General features: G+C 41.5%; 1 protein-coding gene across 4 annotated transcripts in view; it reads left to right on the top strand.

The window, feature by feature from the left end:
• FAM107B (family with sequence similarity 107 member B) overlaps positions 1-19,986 on the top strand; it is an 86,097-nt gene extending 66,111 nt beyond the window's left edge. For 3 of the 4 annotated variants that reach the window (XM_065554263.1, XM_065554164.1, XM_042847090.2), the window contains 3 exons: positions 5,436-5,619; positions 13,188-13,341; positions 16,680-19,986. In XM_065554263.1, coding sequence (XP_065410335.1) covers positions 5,492-5,619; positions 13,188-13,341; positions 16,680-16,796 — 399 coding nt within the window. In that variant the 5' untranslated portion in view covers positions 5,436-5,491 and the 3' untranslated portion in view covers positions 16,797-19,986. Of the gene's footprint in view, positions 1-3,956; positions 4,143-5,435; positions 5,620-13,187; positions 13,342-16,679 lie in introns of those variants that run through there. The other variant, XM_005313873.5, reaches the window with a different exon arrangement.
• The last annotated feature ends 887 nt before the right edge of the window (positions 19,987-20,873 follow it).

Here is a 20,873-nt window from a genome sequence, read left to right as displayed (position 1 = left end):
AAGTGCTTTTATGTTGCTGCTGGGGCAGCTTGTTACAAAATACATTGAGAAAACTAGTATACCACTGCTTTGGCCCAGAGTTTCAAACTCGGCCAAACATTTCCAACATCTGTATAAAAGGTTTCTTAGCCTTGAATTGAGGTACCAATAGCATAGTGAAGTGAACTAGGCACTATCAGTAGATTTATATACTGCTAACAAAAATTTAGTGGAGCCTCTCAAATGCTTGCAAAACAAAATATTTGTGTTTAATTCTTTGTACCAAAACCCACTCAGTATTGCCATAGAACTGAGGCAATGACACCTATCTGGGTTACCCAAATACTAGCTTTGGACAAGGACTTTCTTTGCTTCAGAGACTTTTGTATAAAAGACAAAAGGCTTTTAGGACCTAAGCTGCTTTTCTATATCCCTCAAGAGCAGGGCTTGGGAAATTTTTAATGTTAAGCCCCAGCTTCTCTATATCCAAACCATTCCTCAAGAAAATTCCAACCTGAAATGTTTAACATGATTCTTCGTCAGTTTCACTGCTGCCCTTTAGGGTTCTGAATAGCAGCAGTGAAAACTGACAGAACACTATTCAGTTTTCATTTTGCTGCAGCTTGATAAAGCTATTTGCAGCAGCAGAGGCACCAGGGCTGTCTGTGTGTAGATTCAGGAAGATAATGCTGCATCCTTTTACATTCACTTCACTTATAGAAGGTTTTTTTCCCCGCAGCCATGAGGGCTAGAAACTGTAATTTATTTTTCTTCTTAAATAGGGAATCTTAATTTTTTTAAGAAACTGCTGGCACTCACCTGGGAAATAATTGCAACAATATGAAAAGGGATCAGTGTCTTGACAGTTTTCATTGCTGCTGTTCAGAATTCCATGGACAGCTGAGATATTAACAAGAACAGAGCACTTTCCTCCCTTCACCACATACTGGTGGTGGACTATGCTTTGTCACCAGGGTATTAATTTTTGGCTAATAAGTTTAGTCGTCTGGCTGTTGTCTGATAAAATACTCAAGCCCTGTATGTGTCTAGGAATTTGCCTTTACTAATCTGCATATTAGCAAGATTCCGTATTCAGTTCTGCTTTTCCACTACTGGTAAATGGCATGTGCAGTCAGTGAGAATTGTATGGCCCTGGACACTGGCTCAGTCTTTTACAAGCTAATGCAGACAAAGACCGTTATGTGTCCTTAAACTTTTTAAAAGCAAAATGGGGAAGAAACCTAGTGAGAAGGGGGGGGGGGGAAGAAAACACCTTCTTTCATTGCTTTCAGTGAGATCTAAAGTGTTCTATATAGGTGTCATCAGGAAGACCCGCCTGCCCTACAACTATGAATATTCAAGTAAAACAAATAATATGGGAAAAGTAATTGAAATCTGTTTTTACTACTTGTATAGGGGGGAGAGAGAGAATATTAGGTTGAAAAGCAGCAGGAAAAGGACACGATTACTGTATGTAGTACTGGCATGTTTCTAAACAGAACAAGTGTATTTAATGACTAGTTGACATGCTGTAGATAAGTATTTGAACATTTAATCTAATATTGTGCAATGGAGGCATTTTTGTCTGGACGTGAATTAAGTTTGCATGTTGTGACTTGAGAAAGGGTTTTATCGATGTGGGAGTAGTTTGAATTCATCTGAGCCAGAGTTTGGTTCTACTCCCAGTTCTGCCACTGTGCGACATCGGGCAAATTGCTTCTATGCCTCAGTTTTCCCATTTTTGAAATGGGGATAATACATTGTGAATGTATGGATGGAAATCGTTAGTTCTGTTCAATATTGTCACTGATTATTTATTATTTACTCAGATTGTAACCTCTTTGGGGTAGAGACTGACTCTTTGTTCCGTGTTCATACAGCACCTCACACAATAGGTTCCTAGTCCATGACTGTGGTTCCTAGGTGCTATGATAATAGAAATAATAAATAATAATAATTCTTGTGTAGGGAAATGCAGGATTGGGCCCACAGTTTGTGATGAAGGCTGGGATTTTGCAAAGGCACCAAAGGGAAGGACTTGAATGGGAGTTGGCTGTCTCGCTTCCTTATGTCCAGTTGGAAATCCCAGCTGGAGTAATTGACAGCTACGGTCCTTTGTTTTTGGTATTTACTGGTTTTTCTCCAAAAAATGTGTGTGTTTTGAAAAAGTCAGTATTTGGGCTTTACTGGTTTTGTTATTTTTCTTCTACCTGAATTTTGGGTGAGCCAGGACCTCTTTCCCCCCCGCTTGCAACAGCAGGGAGCGAAATGGGCAGGGAGCCAGGTCTGGCAGCTGAGACCACCCGACTGCTGCAGTGACAGGCCCACAGGGAGCAGGTGGTTTCCTTAAGGGCTATGTTGTGTTTACCGAGCACCTCTCCCCCTCTTGGTGCCCTTTGTTTGTGATTTTTATTGCGTTTTCACTCTTTTAAAAAAAAAAATTGGAATAAGTTCCTGGGAAATTTTAAACAAAACTAAAAACCAACAGGACCTTATTTATAGCGTAATGATGGGTGGCCAGATTTTCAGCTCCTGAGCAAGCTGTTATCAACTCAAGTCTGTCACTAGTCATTCTTTTTACACCGGGAGACCTCGATTCCTGACACAAGGGGTCCATGTTACAATGTGGATAAATCTTTATATATGTTTTTTAAAAAGAAATGGCCTGCATGGGGAGAACAGTATTCAAGCTATATTTAAAATAAACCCTATGATCCTCTCTGATGCCTTCCAAAGTAGACTTACGTTCTGCAAAATGCTTTATCAAACGTTCCCAGACAAAGAGACTGACTCATATTCTATTTCCAGGGGCTCTTATGTTAGAAAAATGATCCCTCAGTTGTGATGTACCTGCTGTAGGTAATTCTGCATTGGCTATCTCTGTGTAAAAGCAGCAATAAGTTTGTTGATGGTTTGTTTATGTGATCATAAATGCTTTTAAAAATACAATATATTTACCCTCCACCTATAATAAACATGCACTGTACGTACTTGATTCTGTTTGAGTTGACAGACCTTGTGTTAGGGCCTAGAGAATCTGAATTGTCCTGTCCCTTAAAAACAAACAAGTATAAAACTGGGTAGCAGAGCTTATTCAAAGGCTGCAATAAAGAGAATCTGTGGTGGCATAAACAAGTGGTGGGGTGCACAGTATGGTCCTTCCAGCCAGAAATGTACCTTTTTATTTTTTGTTTTGTGTGGCATCTTGATAATAATCTGAGGGACATGCGATAAATTGTTAGTTGCAGCATATGAGAAAATGTTGATAACCCTGTGATGATAAAGAGGCATTAGAAAGTGCGGAAAAGTGGTGGTTTTTTTTTTTTTTTTTTTTTTAACATCTCTGTATTGTTGATGTCAATAAAGGATTTAAATGATAGGTCTTAGAACCTTGTAATAGCCAAGTCTTGAGTTACTGCAATCACTGTTGTTACCTAATATTGACATTATTAGGTCCCAACCAGGATTGGGGGGCTATTGAGTTGGTCACAGGGCACATGCATACAAAAGCAAAGTCCCTGCCTTGAAGGGTTTAACAGGCTAAGGACTAGAATGAACCTCTTACTCACTGTGGAGAGCAGGTACTCCCGGGAGTAGTTCCAGTGAAGTGAACAGCTGACATGTGAAGTGTAAGGGAAGAAATTATATGATTCAGATAAATTATTAAAATGGGAGACACCAGAGGGCCTGATCTGTTTCAGACGTGGAAATCCAGAGTAATTCCACCAACCCCATTGGAAAAAAAATGGCAATACTCTGGATCTGTGGTCTCCATCTATACAACATTCACCTCTATGCTTTGGGAATGTTACTGGCATAACAAAAAGACCTGACCTAAAGCTCATTAAAGCCAACGGATCTGGGAATCTTTCCATTGACTCCAGAGGGCTTTGGAATGGGCCCGTAGAACAGATGTGGGACCCAAGCTCTGAGCTCTTTTATATGGGAGTAAGTAAACAGTCCCTGTCTAATGATTAACTGGAGTGAAACTGCTGGTTTTGTACTCCATTGAGTAGCAAAGTGAAGGAGATCACAGTTCAGATTTGGTTAAAGCGTGGATTCAGTTTTCGCTCTGGAACAAAAGAGGTCTTTGAGTTTCTCTCAGTAGCTCTATATTAAAAGGTCTGCAATGTTCAGCTGTTCCATCAACCATGAGGATCGAGGTCTGTATTTTTTTTATGCAACGTCACATCAGTTTATCTCTGACACACCGCATGCTGTGAGGCGGTTTTTGTCTTTGAAATGAGTTGGTGGTTGTCTCGTGTGAGTGTTTAGTTGCAGTGTGCCACCTTCTACTGGTGGGGCTCTGTGATAGTAAATGAAGGCAGAATTTGGCCCAAGATGTTTAATTTCAGATGCAGGAGTTCTGTGTGCTGTGACTGATGCTGTTAAACGTAACTAGGTATTAAATGCCGCGAACAGATAACTTCAAAGCTAATTTGCGGATTAGCTGCTAATAAAAAGCTCTTTTATTGTGACTTATGTATGATAAGAGTACACTTTTTACCTGCTGATTTACTCCAGCTAAAAATATGGTCCTTAATTGTTAAAGTTCCCAGATAGGGTGACCAGAAGTCCCGATTTTGGGCCTTTTTCTTATATAGGCTCCTATTTACTCCCCCACCCCACCCCCTGTCCCGATTTTTCACATTTTCTGTCTGGTCACCCTAGTCCCAGGTCAAAGTTTCGATGTTTTATTCAAAATCTAACGGTAATCAAGATGTGAATTCTCATTGTGCATTTTGGGAATTTTTTTCCAAATTAAGTTATTCTTTTTTCTAAGTAACAACAAACAAAAAAAGAGGGTAAAATGATTTGTTTGAAACACATGAATCTGTTGCTTGGTAGTGCTGCATTACAATACCGGATGTACCTAAGAGAGATCATATTTTCCACTGTAGTTATTAAATGGGGTTACTGGTAGTGGGAAATGAAGTCCCAATGGACTCCACATATACACCCAGTACTCAATGTATTAATTGTTTTTTCAGACCTCAGTATCTTGTAGTTTATGCTCTTAGGCCCCAATGAAGCAAAACAGACTTAAGCATATGAGTAGTCTCATTAAAGTCAATGGGACAATTCACGTACTTGAGTATAGGCATGTGCTTAGTTATTTTGCTGAACTTAGTCCTCGATGTTAAGATTTGATAACTAAGAAGGTCTAGTTTATTGAAGTCCACAGCCTGAAGAATTTTGAGGAGGAAATTGTTCCTCAGTCTCCCCCCATCCTCCCAAGAATACTGTGACTTTTTGCAAAATTTAAGAAGCTAAAGTAAACTGTTCTAGAGCCTTATGTCTACCTACTGTCAAATGTATCTATATCTATCCAATAAAAAGATAAATGTTACCCACATAACATATTTTAGCTGTATGGATGCAGCCACCAATTCTGTATTTCTTTGTGAAACAAGGTCTTTAAATGTTTTAGCATGATTGTTTCTTGTGTTTTACAGATAACTTGAGTGAGGACACTGAACTCAAAGAGCCATATCTTACTCCAAGAAATATCATGGCTGAACCAGACTACATAGATGAAGACAACCCTGAACTAATTAGACCTCAGAAACTAATCAATCCTGTGAAATCATCCCGGAATCATCAGGACCTTCACAGAGAGCTCCTTATGAACCAGAAAAGGTGAATTCAACGGAACTTTTACTCTGTAATCAACGGGCTCATCTTCACGTACAGCGCTACAGCTGCACCGATGTAGCTGTGCTGTGGTGAAGATGCTATTACGCAGACGGGAGAGCTTCCCGAGACATGGTAGCTTCTCCCATCAACAGCATCCTCTACACCAGAGGTGAGGTTGGTATAACTATATTGTTTGGGGTGTGGATTTTTCACACCGCTGAGCAACGTAGTTGTACAGATTTAGGTCTGTAGTGTAGACTGGGCCAAAGTGTCGTGCTACCCAAAACCTGATTAACGTTTTGTGTAACTTTAAAGATTCAGTGTTGGGAGGGCTTCGGGCTGCACAAACATTAAATTTGCAGAAAGCTGGGGTGTGAATCTACACCTTTGAAGTGGGACTAGAGCAAAGTGAACTAATGACCTTTTAATGCACAGCTGCAGAGTCCACAGGGAACAATGAGTCTGCAGCAGGCTAGTGCAGGGTAGATTCACACTCCAGCTTGCTTCAAACTAAAGTTTGTGTTGACAAACCCTAAATTACAATGGCTACCCATAGCATTTAATTTTATTTCAAGTGTGTGCTGGATTGAGTTGACTGATTCTTTTTCCTTGGTAGCTGTATCTTGTGTTCCAGAATCTAATCTTGTGGGTTTTTAAAAATATTTATTATTAATTAATTAATATTTATATTGCAGTAGCACCTAAAAACTTCAACCAGGTTGCATCTTGTTGTGCTAGGTGGTGTGAAAATGTGTATGACGGACCCCGCCCAAAAATATTTTTTAGTCTAGGTCTATGCTAGGCACCTTTTTAGTTTGTGCTTCCTGCGTTCCCACTGCGGAGTTACAATGCAGCACACTGGTGTGCGTTGCAATTCACACCCCTGTAGTCTGAACCGTGGGGCCATTTATACAAGCCCTTAGATAATCTTCAGAATCTGAATTATATATACATAAACTGATACAGTCTACAAACAGCCCGGAACAATATCTCTGGGAAAAGTGAAGGCTTGCTCTGTTTATCTCAATGGGATGAAGACTTGGAACGTAGTGATGAGAATTCATTAGCTGTCTCACAGCTGATCAGAGAGCACAGTAAAGAAGAAGGTCATGAAGTGCTGCAAAATCTGCTGTAAATGGTATTTCATTTGGTCTCACAAGTGGGCAGAGATTGAGTTGTGGGCAGGGTTGGGAAAACGCTACTGCTGGTTTTTGCCACCCTCCAGCCTGACTCCTTATTTACAAAGACACCTTTAGGTCACATTTATTATTGAAGATAAAATTTCTCATCAGTTCTATAGTCTTCTTTACAACTAGGTTAGGTGTATATTTGGCATCTGCTTTCCTGATGCATGTGCATTACTATACATTATGCAAGTGCTACTTCCTTCGTGCTGGTAGATGATACATAGCACACTGCTTTCTTTATATACTGCTTAAGAGCTAAGGGCCCAGATCCTGATTCTGTTGACATCTGTGGGCCCAGGACTCAGCCCATAGTTATCTGGGTTTCTGTTTTAAATTAGTCAGCAATGGAGGTGAATAATTTTGAAAAATTTAAAAATAATCCACACAACCAGACTGTAAAATGAGCCAGATTACTGGAAAGAATTGTCAATTTAAACGGTATTAAAGATTTGACTGATTGCAGATGATATCCCTTTGCCAATACTTTGCTGAGAAACTTGGTATCCTCTTGTGCTTTTCAGTCCATGCTGTGTCAGATTAATGTTTCCAACTTGACTTCCTTCTTTTTCATTAATATATTAGTAAAATCCCTGGTCTGAGCTCTAACACAGAGACCTGGGAACTGGTATATTCTTAACAAGGACACTTATTAGCTCTGCAGCCTTGGGCAAGCCATTTAACCTTAGTTTTCACATCTGTTAATTGGAAATGATATGTACCGACCTTGCAGGAGTGTTTGTGAAAGTTTCAGTATATTACTCCTGGGGAATTCTGCACCAAAAAAAATTAAAAATTCTGTGCACAATATTTTAAAATTCTGTATATTTTATTTGTCAATAAATAAAGGTGAAGGTTCCAGCATGGCAGTAGGGAGCACAGGCCACTGGCTGCGCAGGAGGTGGGAGATCACCCTGCAATCTTGCTGCCCCCCCCGCCCCCCACGACATGGACTTGGCAGTGAGTCTGCATCCGACCCTGACACAGGGCAAGGGCTGGGCCTGCCCCAGAAATACTCTGGGGCCCTGTTCCTCCATGCCAGATGCACTAAAATAGCAAGCAAGAGGGACAGTGGCTCGGATGCATACCCAGCCTTGGCCCCGATCCAGGTGTGGGGCAGACAGGCTCAGCCCAGCAGGATCCAAGTGTCGGGTGAGAGGGTTCTGTGTGAGGCAATCTGGGTGCGGGCGGCTTAGTGCGGGATCTGGGTGTGGAGAGGATCTGGATGCACAGGGGCTCATTGAGGAGTTCCGGGTGCAGGGGAGTGGGATTCCGCAGGGGGGTTCAGGTGAAGGTGGTTGGGGCTTGCGGAGGGGGGTTGGTGGAGAGGCCTGGGTGTGGGAGGCTCCGTGGGGGGTTCAGGTGCTGGGGGAATGGGGCTTGGTGGGGTCGGGTCTGGGTGCAGCTGGTTGGGGCTCAATAGGGTGGGGATCCGGGTGTGGGCGGCTTGTCGGGGTGGTCCAGGTGCAGCGGGGGTGGGGATTCGAGTGCAGAGGCCTTAAACAGGGGGGGTGGTATGGGTGCAGGGGTAGGGGCCCAGATGCAAGGGAGGGGTCCAGGTGCGGGGGGTGGTGTCTGGGTGCAAGGGGGCTTTGGATGCAGGGGGTGAGGCTCGGTGGGCGGGGGTTTGGGTGCGGGGGCTTTGGTGTGGGGGTTCTTGGTGCAGGGTGAGTGGGGCTTGGCTGGGAAGGTCCGGGTATGGTGGGATCCAGATGCACAGGGGTTGGACAGACGGGGACACAGCTCCCCGGACAGTGGCCCCTCCCCCCTGCAGCTGAGGAGCAATGGGGGTAGAAAGCGGTGGAGGGGGTGCAGAGCTTCTTGCAGCCAGGGGAGGTTTCTGGAGATAGGTCTGACCTGGCCCCAGTCCTGTCACCTCCTGCTCCCAGGCCAGACAGGGTATCCCCTGCTCTGCGCCCTCCTCTCCCCCCCCCCCCGGGGTGATTTACCTCTCCGGCGACTGCTCCAGGTGCCTGAAATGACGTGCCTGTGCTGCTGGGGAGGAGCGCATGACCGCTTTTGCGGCTTCCCTATGCTTCCACATCAGAAGTCATTTTTCTGTGAGAAAGCAAAGAAATCTGTGGGGGACATGAATTCTGCACTTGCTCAGTGGTGTAGAATTCCCCCAGGAGTAAGTATGTACAAGCAGGTGAAAGATCATTGCTATACATAATTAAAGATTGGCCTGCTCTTACAAGCTATAGTCATGCAACGCCATGGATTTCAGTGGGGCTACTTGGGTCAGTAAGAATTATTCGCATAAGTAAAGGCTTGTAGACTTGGACCCCAACTCCTTGAGAGATTAAAAAAGGATTGTTTTATAGTTGTCAGAATATACCCACACTGTTGTAATAATGTTTGTACAAGGTATGCCTTGTGAGGCATCATTTATCATAATTTGCTGATCAAGAATATCATGGCAAAATGCAGGTAGCAGGATTGGGTGTGACGTTATAAACATAAGCTGAAATCATGACTAAAAGAATGTTTTCCAGATCAGTCTGGGGAGTGGCCAAACCAGTTCCTCAGAGACCAAGGGCAAACTGATGCCTCAGCCAGGTGTCAACAAGGCCGATGGACCATTACCTGCTAAGTGGCTGTTCACTGGCAGGAAAGGGGACGGGGCAAAAAAAATCTACATCTTAGCAAGAAACAGCATGGAGTTTTTTCTCCACATCTTGCTCCCAGCTGGAAATGTTTTTTCAAGAGGGGAACTGAAACTATAAAAACAGGGGCAAATGCACTAAGACTCCCCTCTCTCTTCCTGCCCATTCTCCCTCATTCTCTGCACCTGAAAAGACAAAGGAAACAGCTGTTGGATTCTAGGGGGAGGGATCCTGACTGCTGAAAGCATGTGGTGAGAAAACTTTGCTTTGAACCGAATATAGTTTGTTAAATTAGGCACCAGTAAGCGTTTTATCTTTATTTTTCTTGCAACCAATTCTGACTTTTATGCCTCGTTACTTGTACTCACTCAAAATCTATCTCTTTGTAGTTAATAAACTTGTTTTACTGTTTTATCTAATCCAGTGTGTTTAAGTTGGAGTGTCTGGGTATTCCATTTAAAATAATAAACAGGCACATTCTTCCCTTAAAGGAATAACAGACTTATTATATTTGTACTGTCCAGGAAAGGGCTGGGGAGTACAGGACCTAAATTATGGGGAGAAGATCTGGGATGGGGATGGGGGAGGGTCACCCTGCAGCATAACCAAGGCCGGTAAGAGCCACTATGTGGCTGGTTGGCTGCAGCACACATAGACCGAGCTGGGAATGACTTGCATGCAGGAGGTTTTTTGTAAGCAGTCCAGGTTGGAGGCTACAGGGAACCCCGGTTATAGCGCAGGCCTGACACAGCTACTCATTAGTCTGGATTGTGCCCCAGTATGTCAGTTATATATAATCCATGGTCAGGTAAATTGACATGGTTACAGACAGCTAGGATTTTTCTCTGATAATTTGTTCTTCATTCTTGTGTTTATGTCAATGACATTCATGGATATGTCAACTCCAGAGGATCTGGAATGGGTTCAAGTAGATTATTTTAGATTATAGGACTGCTGTGGTACTATTGCCTGGGGTCTATGGCCAGTGTTGGTGTGACTCTCTGATTATAAACATCTTCCACTTTAGAGTATTGTCCAACTCCCGGCCAAGTTTTGGATTAAAATCCTTAGTTTGAGAGTTTTTTAATTCTTTTCTGGGACTGGGAGGAAGGGGGTAAACACCAAAATCCTTTGGCAGGTTTTAAGCATTCAAAGCCCTATATATTTTCCTTTTCGTTTGTACTGAGTAAATATCTCAGTTGGCTTTGCCTGGGAGAATGGATTTTTAAATAAAATCAGAAATGTATTCTCACAATTGCAGAAGACTACATGCTTTGGAGTATGGTTTTTAAAGTGTGTGTGTACACACACACACACACACACACACACACACACACACACATTTTAAATAATTTTAATGTTAATTACAAATGTTACATATATACCCACTATATCAATATAAAATTAGCATGATGAAATGACAATATTTTTATTTTTATTTTTGAAATGATCGGTTTTTAGAAGTAGTGGAAAAAACCTGAACATGAATGGGTATCCTCAGTCATTCTAGAACACAGTATATAAGGGTTTTTCAGTGGATCAGCCCTATTCATTTAAATATTATCTTAATATTTTGCATTTGTCCAGTACATTCCATCTGATCACAGTGCATTTTATAAACACTAGTTTAGCTTCACAGTGCTCCAGTGAGCTTGTCTAAAGTAGACAAGCTTTTAAAAGAGGTTATATTTGGCTGCCCTTCTAACATACATGCATATTTTACAGGCTGGCCTTTTCATGAAAAGCATAGTTCAGCAAACACTACTATATAAGCTTTGTATAGTGCTAAAACGTCAGTGTCCTGAGGTTTAATGAGTGTGATATTTGAAATCCTGCTCCTTCCACAGCAAGGTCACATTGATAGAGGGGAGGCTCTTTGCCCCGCATCCATTGCTCAGAAACATTTAACTTTGTCCATTGCTTTAAGGGGGGCAGGATGACAAAGTTACAGAGCCCACTCTCTTTTATTGCCCTTGCTCCTTTGTCTATATCTGTTTATCCAACTTTCTATGTACAGTGTTTATGGCACCCATGTCATGGTGACTGGGCACATAATAGTATCTCCCTCACCCTGCAGAGTGTCTGCAAACACAAGGCACAGTTGTTGGATGAATGTCTCAGATGTGGCTATTCCTGAGGTAAGAGATGGGCGGGTGACAAAGGAAATTGAAGGGGGACAGGGTAGCTCGGAATTAATTGGTGGTTTAAAATACCATAAACAGCCAATCAGTCTTTATTAGACTGACTGAGACATTTCCCCATGTAGGAGAGACAGGAGTGCCATCACTTTCTGACATCCAAACTGCCTAGATTTCCACATTTTAATCTTCCTGCCTAGTTCTGAATGTGTTCCTCCTTTTGTCTTTAGTGTTATAAGATATTGAGGGGGGATATGATGAGGGAAGGGTCCTTTTGCATATCTAATGCTGAAATTCTCCCAAATGCCCGGGGTCAGCTAACTAAATCTAAATGAATCCTCCACACAGTATAATAGCTCTCCAATGACAATGAAATGGACACATTACACAGTCCAAGCGGATCAGAGAAAGTTGGCAGTTAGGTGTGTGTGCGTCTTATTTTGTGTTAATGGGATTAAACATCAAAGACTAACTTCTAGCACCAAAACGTTAAAAGGCATTGAGAGACACTTGGAAGTTTCCTTTCTTACGCTTTTAATCTAAAGCATATTTAGGCTGCCCTGAATTAAATCTGTTTTTTTCCCTTTAAGGTTTATAAAAGCATAAAGCACCTTAATTTAGTCTTGAGTTTTTCTTTTCTTGTGTAGAGGAATATCCTATTACATGGAAGAACTGTGCTGCCCCCAGTACCCACACTATGATTGTCATTTTGATTAGCAGCAGTATTTAATTTTAGAACCTTATTTGTTTATACTGAAATGAAGTATTCCTTTGGTGCAGAGTTTTACTAAGTGAGAGAGATAGTGACTGCTACATTATTAATTCTTTTCTGGGATTGGGATGAAGGGAGTAAACACCAAAATCCTTTGGCAGGTTTTAAGCAGTCAAATCCCTATATCTTTTCCAGGAAGAACTGAAGCTTCTTGTTGGGAAATGGCTAGTCTGATCTCTAGGGCGATTGCAATGTTGTCGCAGAGGTCTACTCTCTCTTAGCTTCCCATGGAGCTCTGGGTTTCACATGGCAGCTCTCAATGTTCTCAGTGAAAATGGTTCAACTGTTGACCATCACAGCCACCCACATGTACAATTCCCAGATGTTGAGAAAATGGCAGAAACCACAATTCCCATGAGTAATGTGATAAAAGTCCAGATGGGGAAAAATGTTCACAAATGCCTCCACTGTCACAAATGCCTCTGGACAGACCGTCCTGTGCAGAGCTGACTGGATAAAATCCATGTGGTCTGTTGGTTAAAACAGGGAGACAGGAGTCGCAAGTTCTGTTCCTAGCTCTGCCCCTGACTTGACATGTGACCATTGGTACATCATTTCCTCTGGAATGGAGAGAGCAAGGTGAAGATTACAGCTGAGAGTGAGAGTTAGTCAGGAGGAAAACTGATATCTATATTAAAAGGAGATGCTTTTAGGGGTAATGGGACCTGAAATTCTGATCTGGAGATGGGATTTTGGTTGGTGTTCCTCTCTAACGTTTGTTCATTTGCTAGGTTCATACTATTACATATTAATACAGAGATATTTATCTTTAAAAATGGTAGTTATCGGTTAACTTGAGGGAGACGTGCATACATTTCTGTGTGAATATACAATTGATTAAAAGCTCTATCTCTATTTTTTTTTTCCAAAGGGGTCTTGCACCTCAGAATAAACCGGAGCTGCAAAAGGTGATGGAGAAAAGGAAACGGGATCAAGTTATTAAACAACAAAAGGAAGAGGAAGCACAAAAGAAGAAATCAGATCTGGAAATAGAGTTAATGAAACGACAGCAGAAGCTGGAGCAGGTGAGAAGGGAAATGGCATTAAGAATAGGTAGAGAAGATCACTGGGCTAGACATTAGAATGGACTGGGATTGATGGGGGAATTACAGGAGCCTTCTGTCTATGTAAGTATTTGTGTTCTCTGTAAAAAGCAACAGAGGGTCCTGTGGCACCTTTGAGACTAACAGAAGTATTGGGAGCATAAGCTTTCGTGGGTAAGAACCTCACTTCTTCAGATGCAAGGACCCTCTGTTGCTTTTTACAGATTCAGACTAACACGGCTACCCCTCTGATACTTGTGTTCTCTGTGTGCACCTAACCAGTCCTTAATGGATTTTATCCTTGCAGCATTCCTGTGAGGTAGGGAAGTATTATCCGCATTGTATAGATAGAGAACTGAGACTCAGGATAGGTTGAGGCCTGCCTACCCCAGGAGGATTCATAACTGTAGTATGGTATATAGACGCAGCACAGAAGTGATTTTGCTTGTATAATCTATACCAGTTAAACAAGTAAAGTACAGACACTTCCTGACTTATGCAAGCGTTCCGTTCCGGAACGCCTTGCGTAAGTCGGAAACGTATCTCCAACCATTCTCTTCCCCCCGCCCCGTGCGAAAAAAACCCTTCCTATTTCTATCTTACAGAACTTTTTCCGTAAACTCAGATTTGCATATGCCGGGTTTACGTAACTTGGGGTGCATCTGTAGGCTATACCAGCATATGCACTTTTATACCAGTTTAACTTCATTTACGCTAGGGGTTTTGCTGGCATAGCTATGCTGCAAAAAATCACACCCCTAACCAATATAGCTGTGCCAGCAAAACTTTTAAGTGTACACCAAGCCTAAGTATCTTGCTTAGGGAAGTGCATGACCAAGCCTGGAACTGAACCCAGAGTCCTGATTCTCAATCCTGTGCTCTATCCACTAGACCATTCTTCCTACCCCTCCCTTAAAGAACTTTTGTTTTAAAGGCATGCAGTGTTGTTGTGTATTCTCTTTGAACACAGCCAAATACAAGGTCACACATCTAGGAACAAAGAATGTAGGTCACATTTCTAAGATGGAGGAATGTCTCCTGGACAGCAGTGACTCCGAAAAGGACTTAGGGGACATGGTAGAAAACCAGTTGAACATGAGCTCCCAATGCAGTGATGTAACTAAAGGGATTCTTGGATGTATTAATAAGAGTAGCTAGAGTAGGAGAGTGGTATTGCCTGTGTATACATTGTAATCTGACCATTACTGGAATCCTGTGTCCAGTTCTGGTGCTCACGCTTCAAAATGGAATGTTGAAAAATTGGAAAGGTTCAGAAAACAGCTACAAGAGTGATTTGAAGTCTGGAAAATATGCCTTAAAGTGAGCTGCTCTCAATCTATTTAGTTTATCCAAGAAAAGGTTAAGAGGTGATTTAATCATGGTTTACATGTACCTACATGGGGAAGAGATTTCCAATTGTAGACAGCTCTTTAACCTAGCAAAAAAAGTCATAATGAGATCCAATAGTTGGATGCCGAAGCTAGACAAATTCAGACTAGCAATAAGGTGCCAGTTTTTAGCAGTGAGGGTAATTAACCATTGGAACAACATACCTAGGGATGTAGTGGATTCTTCATCCATTGCAGTTTTTAAATCAGGTTTGGCTCTCTTGCTAAAAGAAATGCTGTAGCTCAAACCAAAGTTATGACCTTGATGCAGAATTTAAAAATCTATGACTCTATTGCCAGGCCTTTAATAAACAAACAAACAACCCTAAATACAGAGATTATGTGACTTGCAATCTATTGGGGTGAAATTTTACTCTAATGCAGAGGGCCAGCCAAAGGTCTGTGTGTTCCTTAACACGCTTTGTTTGTTTGTTTGCATTAAGATAATCCAACACACACCAAAGTGCCTTCAAACAACAAAACAACTTACTCGAAAACATTATTTTTTTAATTTAAAAAATCAATTTAAAAATAATCATAATTAAAATACAGTTAACCCAGCTAGTTTTCTAACTAAATATTAATTAATTACATTCCAAGCTACACAAAAAAAGTTTAGAAATTAAGAAATTTTGGGGGGTGAGAGATTCTGTTTTTTAAAATCCTCACCCCAACAAAGAGCCCAGTCTCAAAACATGTCACCACTTGGAAGCTCCCTGAAATGTCCTTGATTGGCTCAAGTTCAAATCTGGAAAAATAAATCCTGTTGCAACAGGGAAAACCTGCCCATAGCAAATAGTGTTGCAACTCTGCATGTGTGGCAGGACTGACATCAATTGACAAAATGATTCATTGTGGAATAGAGCCATTCTTTATTATAATCAGATGTGTCCCTTGTCACAGAGCCAGAACAAGGAGAGCTTGTGAGCTTGTTTGAGTGGTATGTGGTCCCCATTAATTATCAGGAAGACCCTGCTATATTCAAATGAACAGTTGCTTTCAGGATAGTATTTACTGTTTGCTTTCCAGAGAGTTGCTTCTTTCTGCCTATTGGCTCATAGGTTTGCACTCAGGACTTCCAGATTAATTGTTATTCAAAGCAATTCATAAATAGCATTCTTTACTAGCAATATATGACCACGCCTCATGGTGCATAGTAAGCAACTACATGCCCTAATGTTTTTTGATGGCTGCCATGTATGGGCAGGAACGCCACATGCTTTAAAAATGTTAGTAATTGGACACTCAAAATGTCGGCAACAGATGGGATTGGTTTCAGAGTAGCAGCTGTGTTAGTCTGTATCCGCAAAAAGAACAGGAGTACTTGTGGCACCTTAGAGACTAACAAATTTATATTTGTTAAATTTATATCTAATAAATTTGTTAGTCTCTAAGGTGCCACAAGTACTCCTGTTCTTTTAGATGGGATTGGGAGAACTGTTGTTTTACTCTTCTTCTGCTCAAGATAGGCAAAGCAATTGGAGATGTCTCCATTAGACACCTAAATCCATGTTGAGATCCTACAACCATGCATGTTAATAACTTTGATCTCCTGTATTTTTTCTTTGGGCACGATTGTTCCCCTCCTGCACTGGAAGCCAGAGGAGAGGATTTTATTTATTTTTAAATTGCAAGGAAATTCTCATGGATCTCTCCAAAGACTTAATCTCATTGTCCCATCATGTGAGTACGGTTTGCCCCAAAGCTATTTCCAAGCTGGGTGGATCTTCCAGGAGAGACTGGTTAGAGGAGATTGTGATACTCTTGTCTAAATGCCACTTCACCTCTTTTCGTTAAAGTACGTTCTGGTACTTCTAAGTCTTTGAGGCTACATTTCCTTCTGTATGAAGTCATAGCTTTAATTTTGGCCTGGGACTTTTCATTTGTTAATACAGGTATTTTATCTTTTTATAAACATGACTCTCATTTCAGCTGGAACTTGAGAAACAGAAGCTTCAGGAGGAGCAGGAAAATGCACCTGAATTTGTTAAAGTCAAAGGCAACTTGAGGAGGACAGCCCAGGAATTGGCAGATGCTCCAGACTCCTAGAGGAAATACCTGCTAAGACTTTCAACGTTCCAGCAGTGGCTGCAGAGAGAGGCTTCTGCAAGTTGTCTGACTCCTTTGCCCTGGACAGGGAAAATATACGGCATTCAGATGACGTTTACCGAAGATGGGTTTTGAATTCCTGGAACCTGTGTGGATTAAAAGTCTGCAACATAAACAGATTAAACTCGCCAAACACAGTACTGAGACCAGGGGATCAGCAGCCCGTTTTCATGTCAGGATTATGGACATGTCTGAAGTGCTTAATGAGAGACTTAAACCAGGGACACTAGAGAAACCCTTTGAGTGTTGCACTGCTTGGTTTCTTCTGATCCCAGTTTAGTGGAGACATCAAGCTTATATTCTGCCTTTTTTTTTTTTTTTCCCCCTAATTCTCTGGTCATATTTTATGGAACTTTGCTGTGCAGGGAAGTTCTCTCTTTCTGTCCCTTCAGTCTGTGTAAACTCCATTTTGAAAATGTGGGTTCCTGCATTTAATTTTAATGGGGGTTAAATGTAGAGTGAAGTGGTGTGTCCTGGTCATTGCTGGGCATCTGCACTGGCTGTTACCACTGGGAAAATTGGTGCAAAGATATAGGAATGTTGAAAATTCCAGGGCACTGAAAAAGCTAAAAAAGTTTTTAGGACCAAATTCTGTCTTTGGAGGTGCATGTAGTATTTGGCTCTTGAGAGTGCAAAAATTGGAATATTTCCTCACCTGGGCAAAAATCAAAGGCTGATTTCCCCTCTCATCTCAAACGCTTCCCTTGCTCCCACCCCAATAGAGCAATTACACTGTACAGGCCCATGTACGAGCGTACCTTTTTCCTGTCAACTCTTAGTGGAAAATGATGCATCCTCTAGTTTTTATGTTCTTAAAGACTGCTTGGTTTGCTGGCGTGGTCTTTCTCCTCTGGGACCTACAGATCTAAACTCAGTGTTAACAGATCAGTAGCATTAAACTCACAGGACTGACTACGAGCATTTGAACTAAGGGGCTTGCTCAGAGCACCTTGAAGATAATGGGAATGCTGTGCACGGATCAACTACAGAATCAGGTTTAAATGAGACCAAACTAGCCCTCCAAGGCCACTGAAATGAGAAACTTTCCCTAATGTTAGATAAGCTCTGACTTCTCCCATCTTTTCTCTTGTCTCATGAAATAAGGGAATCAAGTTATCATGGAGTCTTAGGGCCATATTCTGTCCCCTACACGTAGCCCTATTGACTTGCCACCGAGTAAGGTGGAACTCGGTCTGAGTAAGGGTGACAGAATCTGACCCTTAGTGCTCATGACTACTACTCATCCCCTGTCAGGAAAGCCTGGAGTTGGGGAGGAGACTGCTTATGAAGGGCCAGAGCCCCCGCTCGGTTACGTGCACACTACCAATGCCTTCATGGGAGGGATGCCTATCCAACTCGCTCATCGTCTTTGCCCTAGAGCGCTAAACAGAAATAAATGCTCCTTTGTAATTACATCTGAGCTAACTGCTTGAGAATATTTTCTCTTAACCTCAGCAGTGTGTGCGCAAGATGCTGTTTTTCTCTCTTGTTTTTCCCAGGGTACTGGAAATTTAAATACAATTTCAGTATTGGTCTTGGGACATAGCATTCACAATTAACAGGGTTTCTTAGGCATATCCTTCAAGTTGTCAAGATCAAGCTTTTTTTTTTTTTATGAGGACACAATTAGATTAGAAGTAAATTAAATTTTGGGAAACTTGTTACCATTGACTTAGATTGACATTGCAGTTCACATTTAGAAGATTAAATGTTACAAGTGGTTTACAGAGCTGTTCAGGCTGTGGTCATACAAAAGGCAAAATGTAAGTCGTTTTGTAAACTCTACCATATTGTATTTTTGGGAAACAGGACCGTAACTGCTGCAGGTTTTTTTCCCTGTGCCTTTCTTGCTTTGGAAGAAGGTCTTTCTTTCTAGCAGCCAGTCATTCAAACACACACTCTGACTGGATTTGCCTCTTGTCTTTTGTTCAGACAGCCCTATGCTCCAGTTTTCTGTTCTGCGTCCCCCTCATACAAGGGCAGTGGAAAATACTCCTTTAGAAATGGTACCTTGATGCTAAGCCACTGCTGTTTATCTTTCTCACCCACTCCCTGCCTTGTGAACTCCTTCAGGTCTGCTGGATTCCACTTCCACAGCCAGCCTGAAGTCTTCAGAAATTGAGGTGACCACCTCATTTTGCTTGACCAGCACATTGCTTCAGACGAAGCTCAGCCTCTGCCATTTCACCTCAACATATGTGGCAACCCAAACTCAGCTATAAAACAAATAGGGCCTAATCCAAAGCGTGCTGAAGTCCGTGGAGAAGCTTCCCATTGACTTCAGTGGACTTTGGCTCAGACCTTATTGGGAATATAGGATGGACATTTTCCACTTCCCATTCGTGTTGGTGTAACCAGTTGACTTGCGGTTAAAGGTAGAGCTTCTCTTTCTAAAAGACGGAAGGTCTGAATAAGTCTTGCACGTACAGTGTGAAGTAATTTAAAAAAAAAATCAATTTCTGCATTACTAGACTAAATATCAGTAGAATGACAATGTTTTGTTTTAAATATCTTAGAATTCTGCTGCACTTTGTCTAGGAACCCAAAAGTCAATTTCATGTGGCTCTGGCAGGCAAAACTCTGGGTTTTTTTAAATCAGGTTCAACGTTGGTTTAGATGATGCAGCCCTTAGATAGGTGACCAGTTTGTCACACCAGAAACCCCATTGAGTCCAGAGGCTACTTATGTGAATATCTGCTCACCAGTGTGAGGAAAGGGATTTGTGATCTGGTCCTTAGTTACATGAAATTTTAAGCAATCCTCTGTGTTTTCATTGAGCTATTTTCTTGAATTAAAGGTGGCTCACTTTTACCAATTTCTGTCTGTAATAGGGCAGGACAGTTTGGTGATTTTTTTAAAAACCCTTGCTTTTTGTTAGTAAACGTAGGATTTCTTTCTAGCTCTGAAAGCTGGCTTTAACCTTCTGTTAATATCTGTTCTTGTTTGAGTGTACATATATAAATATATATAAATATAAAAAGGGAGCCTTAATAGGTGTGTTTTCATAATTTAATATTTTTTGTATTTGCTCTTGTATAATTGTTTTTAATTAAAGGTATTACAAAAATGAGGGTGGAATACTTAGAACCAAAGTTATGCTTAATAAAATCTACTACATGCTTGGAATATGCAACTGTCTCTGTCTTGACCTACTGAAAATGGAGCTTTGGAGCTGCGCTGAAAGTTATCCAGGTCATTTTAAAATTATATTTTGTCTTTATTTTTGCAAGGAACAATTTCAAGGCCACACTGACTTGATTCCTGTAACTTGCCTTCATATTTATATGCATGTAACATAGTCGGCAGATTAGTTTGGCAGAGGCAGCTAAATCTTGCTGTCTTTTTGCATCTTATTTTCACTGAGAATTTTTTAAAGACACTTAAAATCTAGGCAGCATGGAGAAGTGATTTAAGAAAGAAAAGGAATGCTGAGCTGTTCGGCTAGTACAAGTGAACCAGGGAGTGGAAAGTATTAGGCAAGTTTTTGATGGGATTAAATAATTCCTGGAAGCTATTGTATATAACTTTGCTGACCTTATTAAAGCACATGGGGCAAAATTAATTGCAGAAATCAATTGATTGACAACCAGGCTACATTTGGCCCATTTAAAAAGGTCCTGGGCTCAATCCTGCAATGTGCTCCCAGTCCAGCAAATCATATAAGCATATTGATTCCCACGGGGACCACTCGTGTTGAAAGTAAAGCACATGCTTAAATAATCTGCTGGCTTGGGGTCAGTGTGCTCAGCACCTTCAAGGATTGAGGCCTCTAAGAGCAAGATAATGATCTATAAAGGCAGACTGGAAAAATACAGAAGATTGGCCAGGGGAAAATGTTGGTGTCCAATTCACTCCTCCCCTCCTAAGTCCTTAAATGGGATGAAAATGTCAACCTGGGTGCTAGCGTAGTACAGATGGTGATAGGAGATTCAAAGGCCAATAATGGGGTGGAGTTTAGGGGAGGAGAAGAGCTGTGAATTCAGACCAGATGTCAGGAAATGCTTTTTTTCTTCAGAA

This window comes from Chrysemys picta, chromosome 1 (genome assembly GCF_011386835.1).
Source record: "Chrysemys picta bellii isolate R12L10 chromosome 1, ASM1138683v2, whole genome shotgun sequence".
NCBI lineage: Eukaryota > Metazoa > Chordata > Testudines > Emydidae > Chrysemys > Chrysemys picta.
Note: the sequence above shows the minus strand (reverse complement) of the source record. Positions and strands in the feature narration are given on the sequence as shown.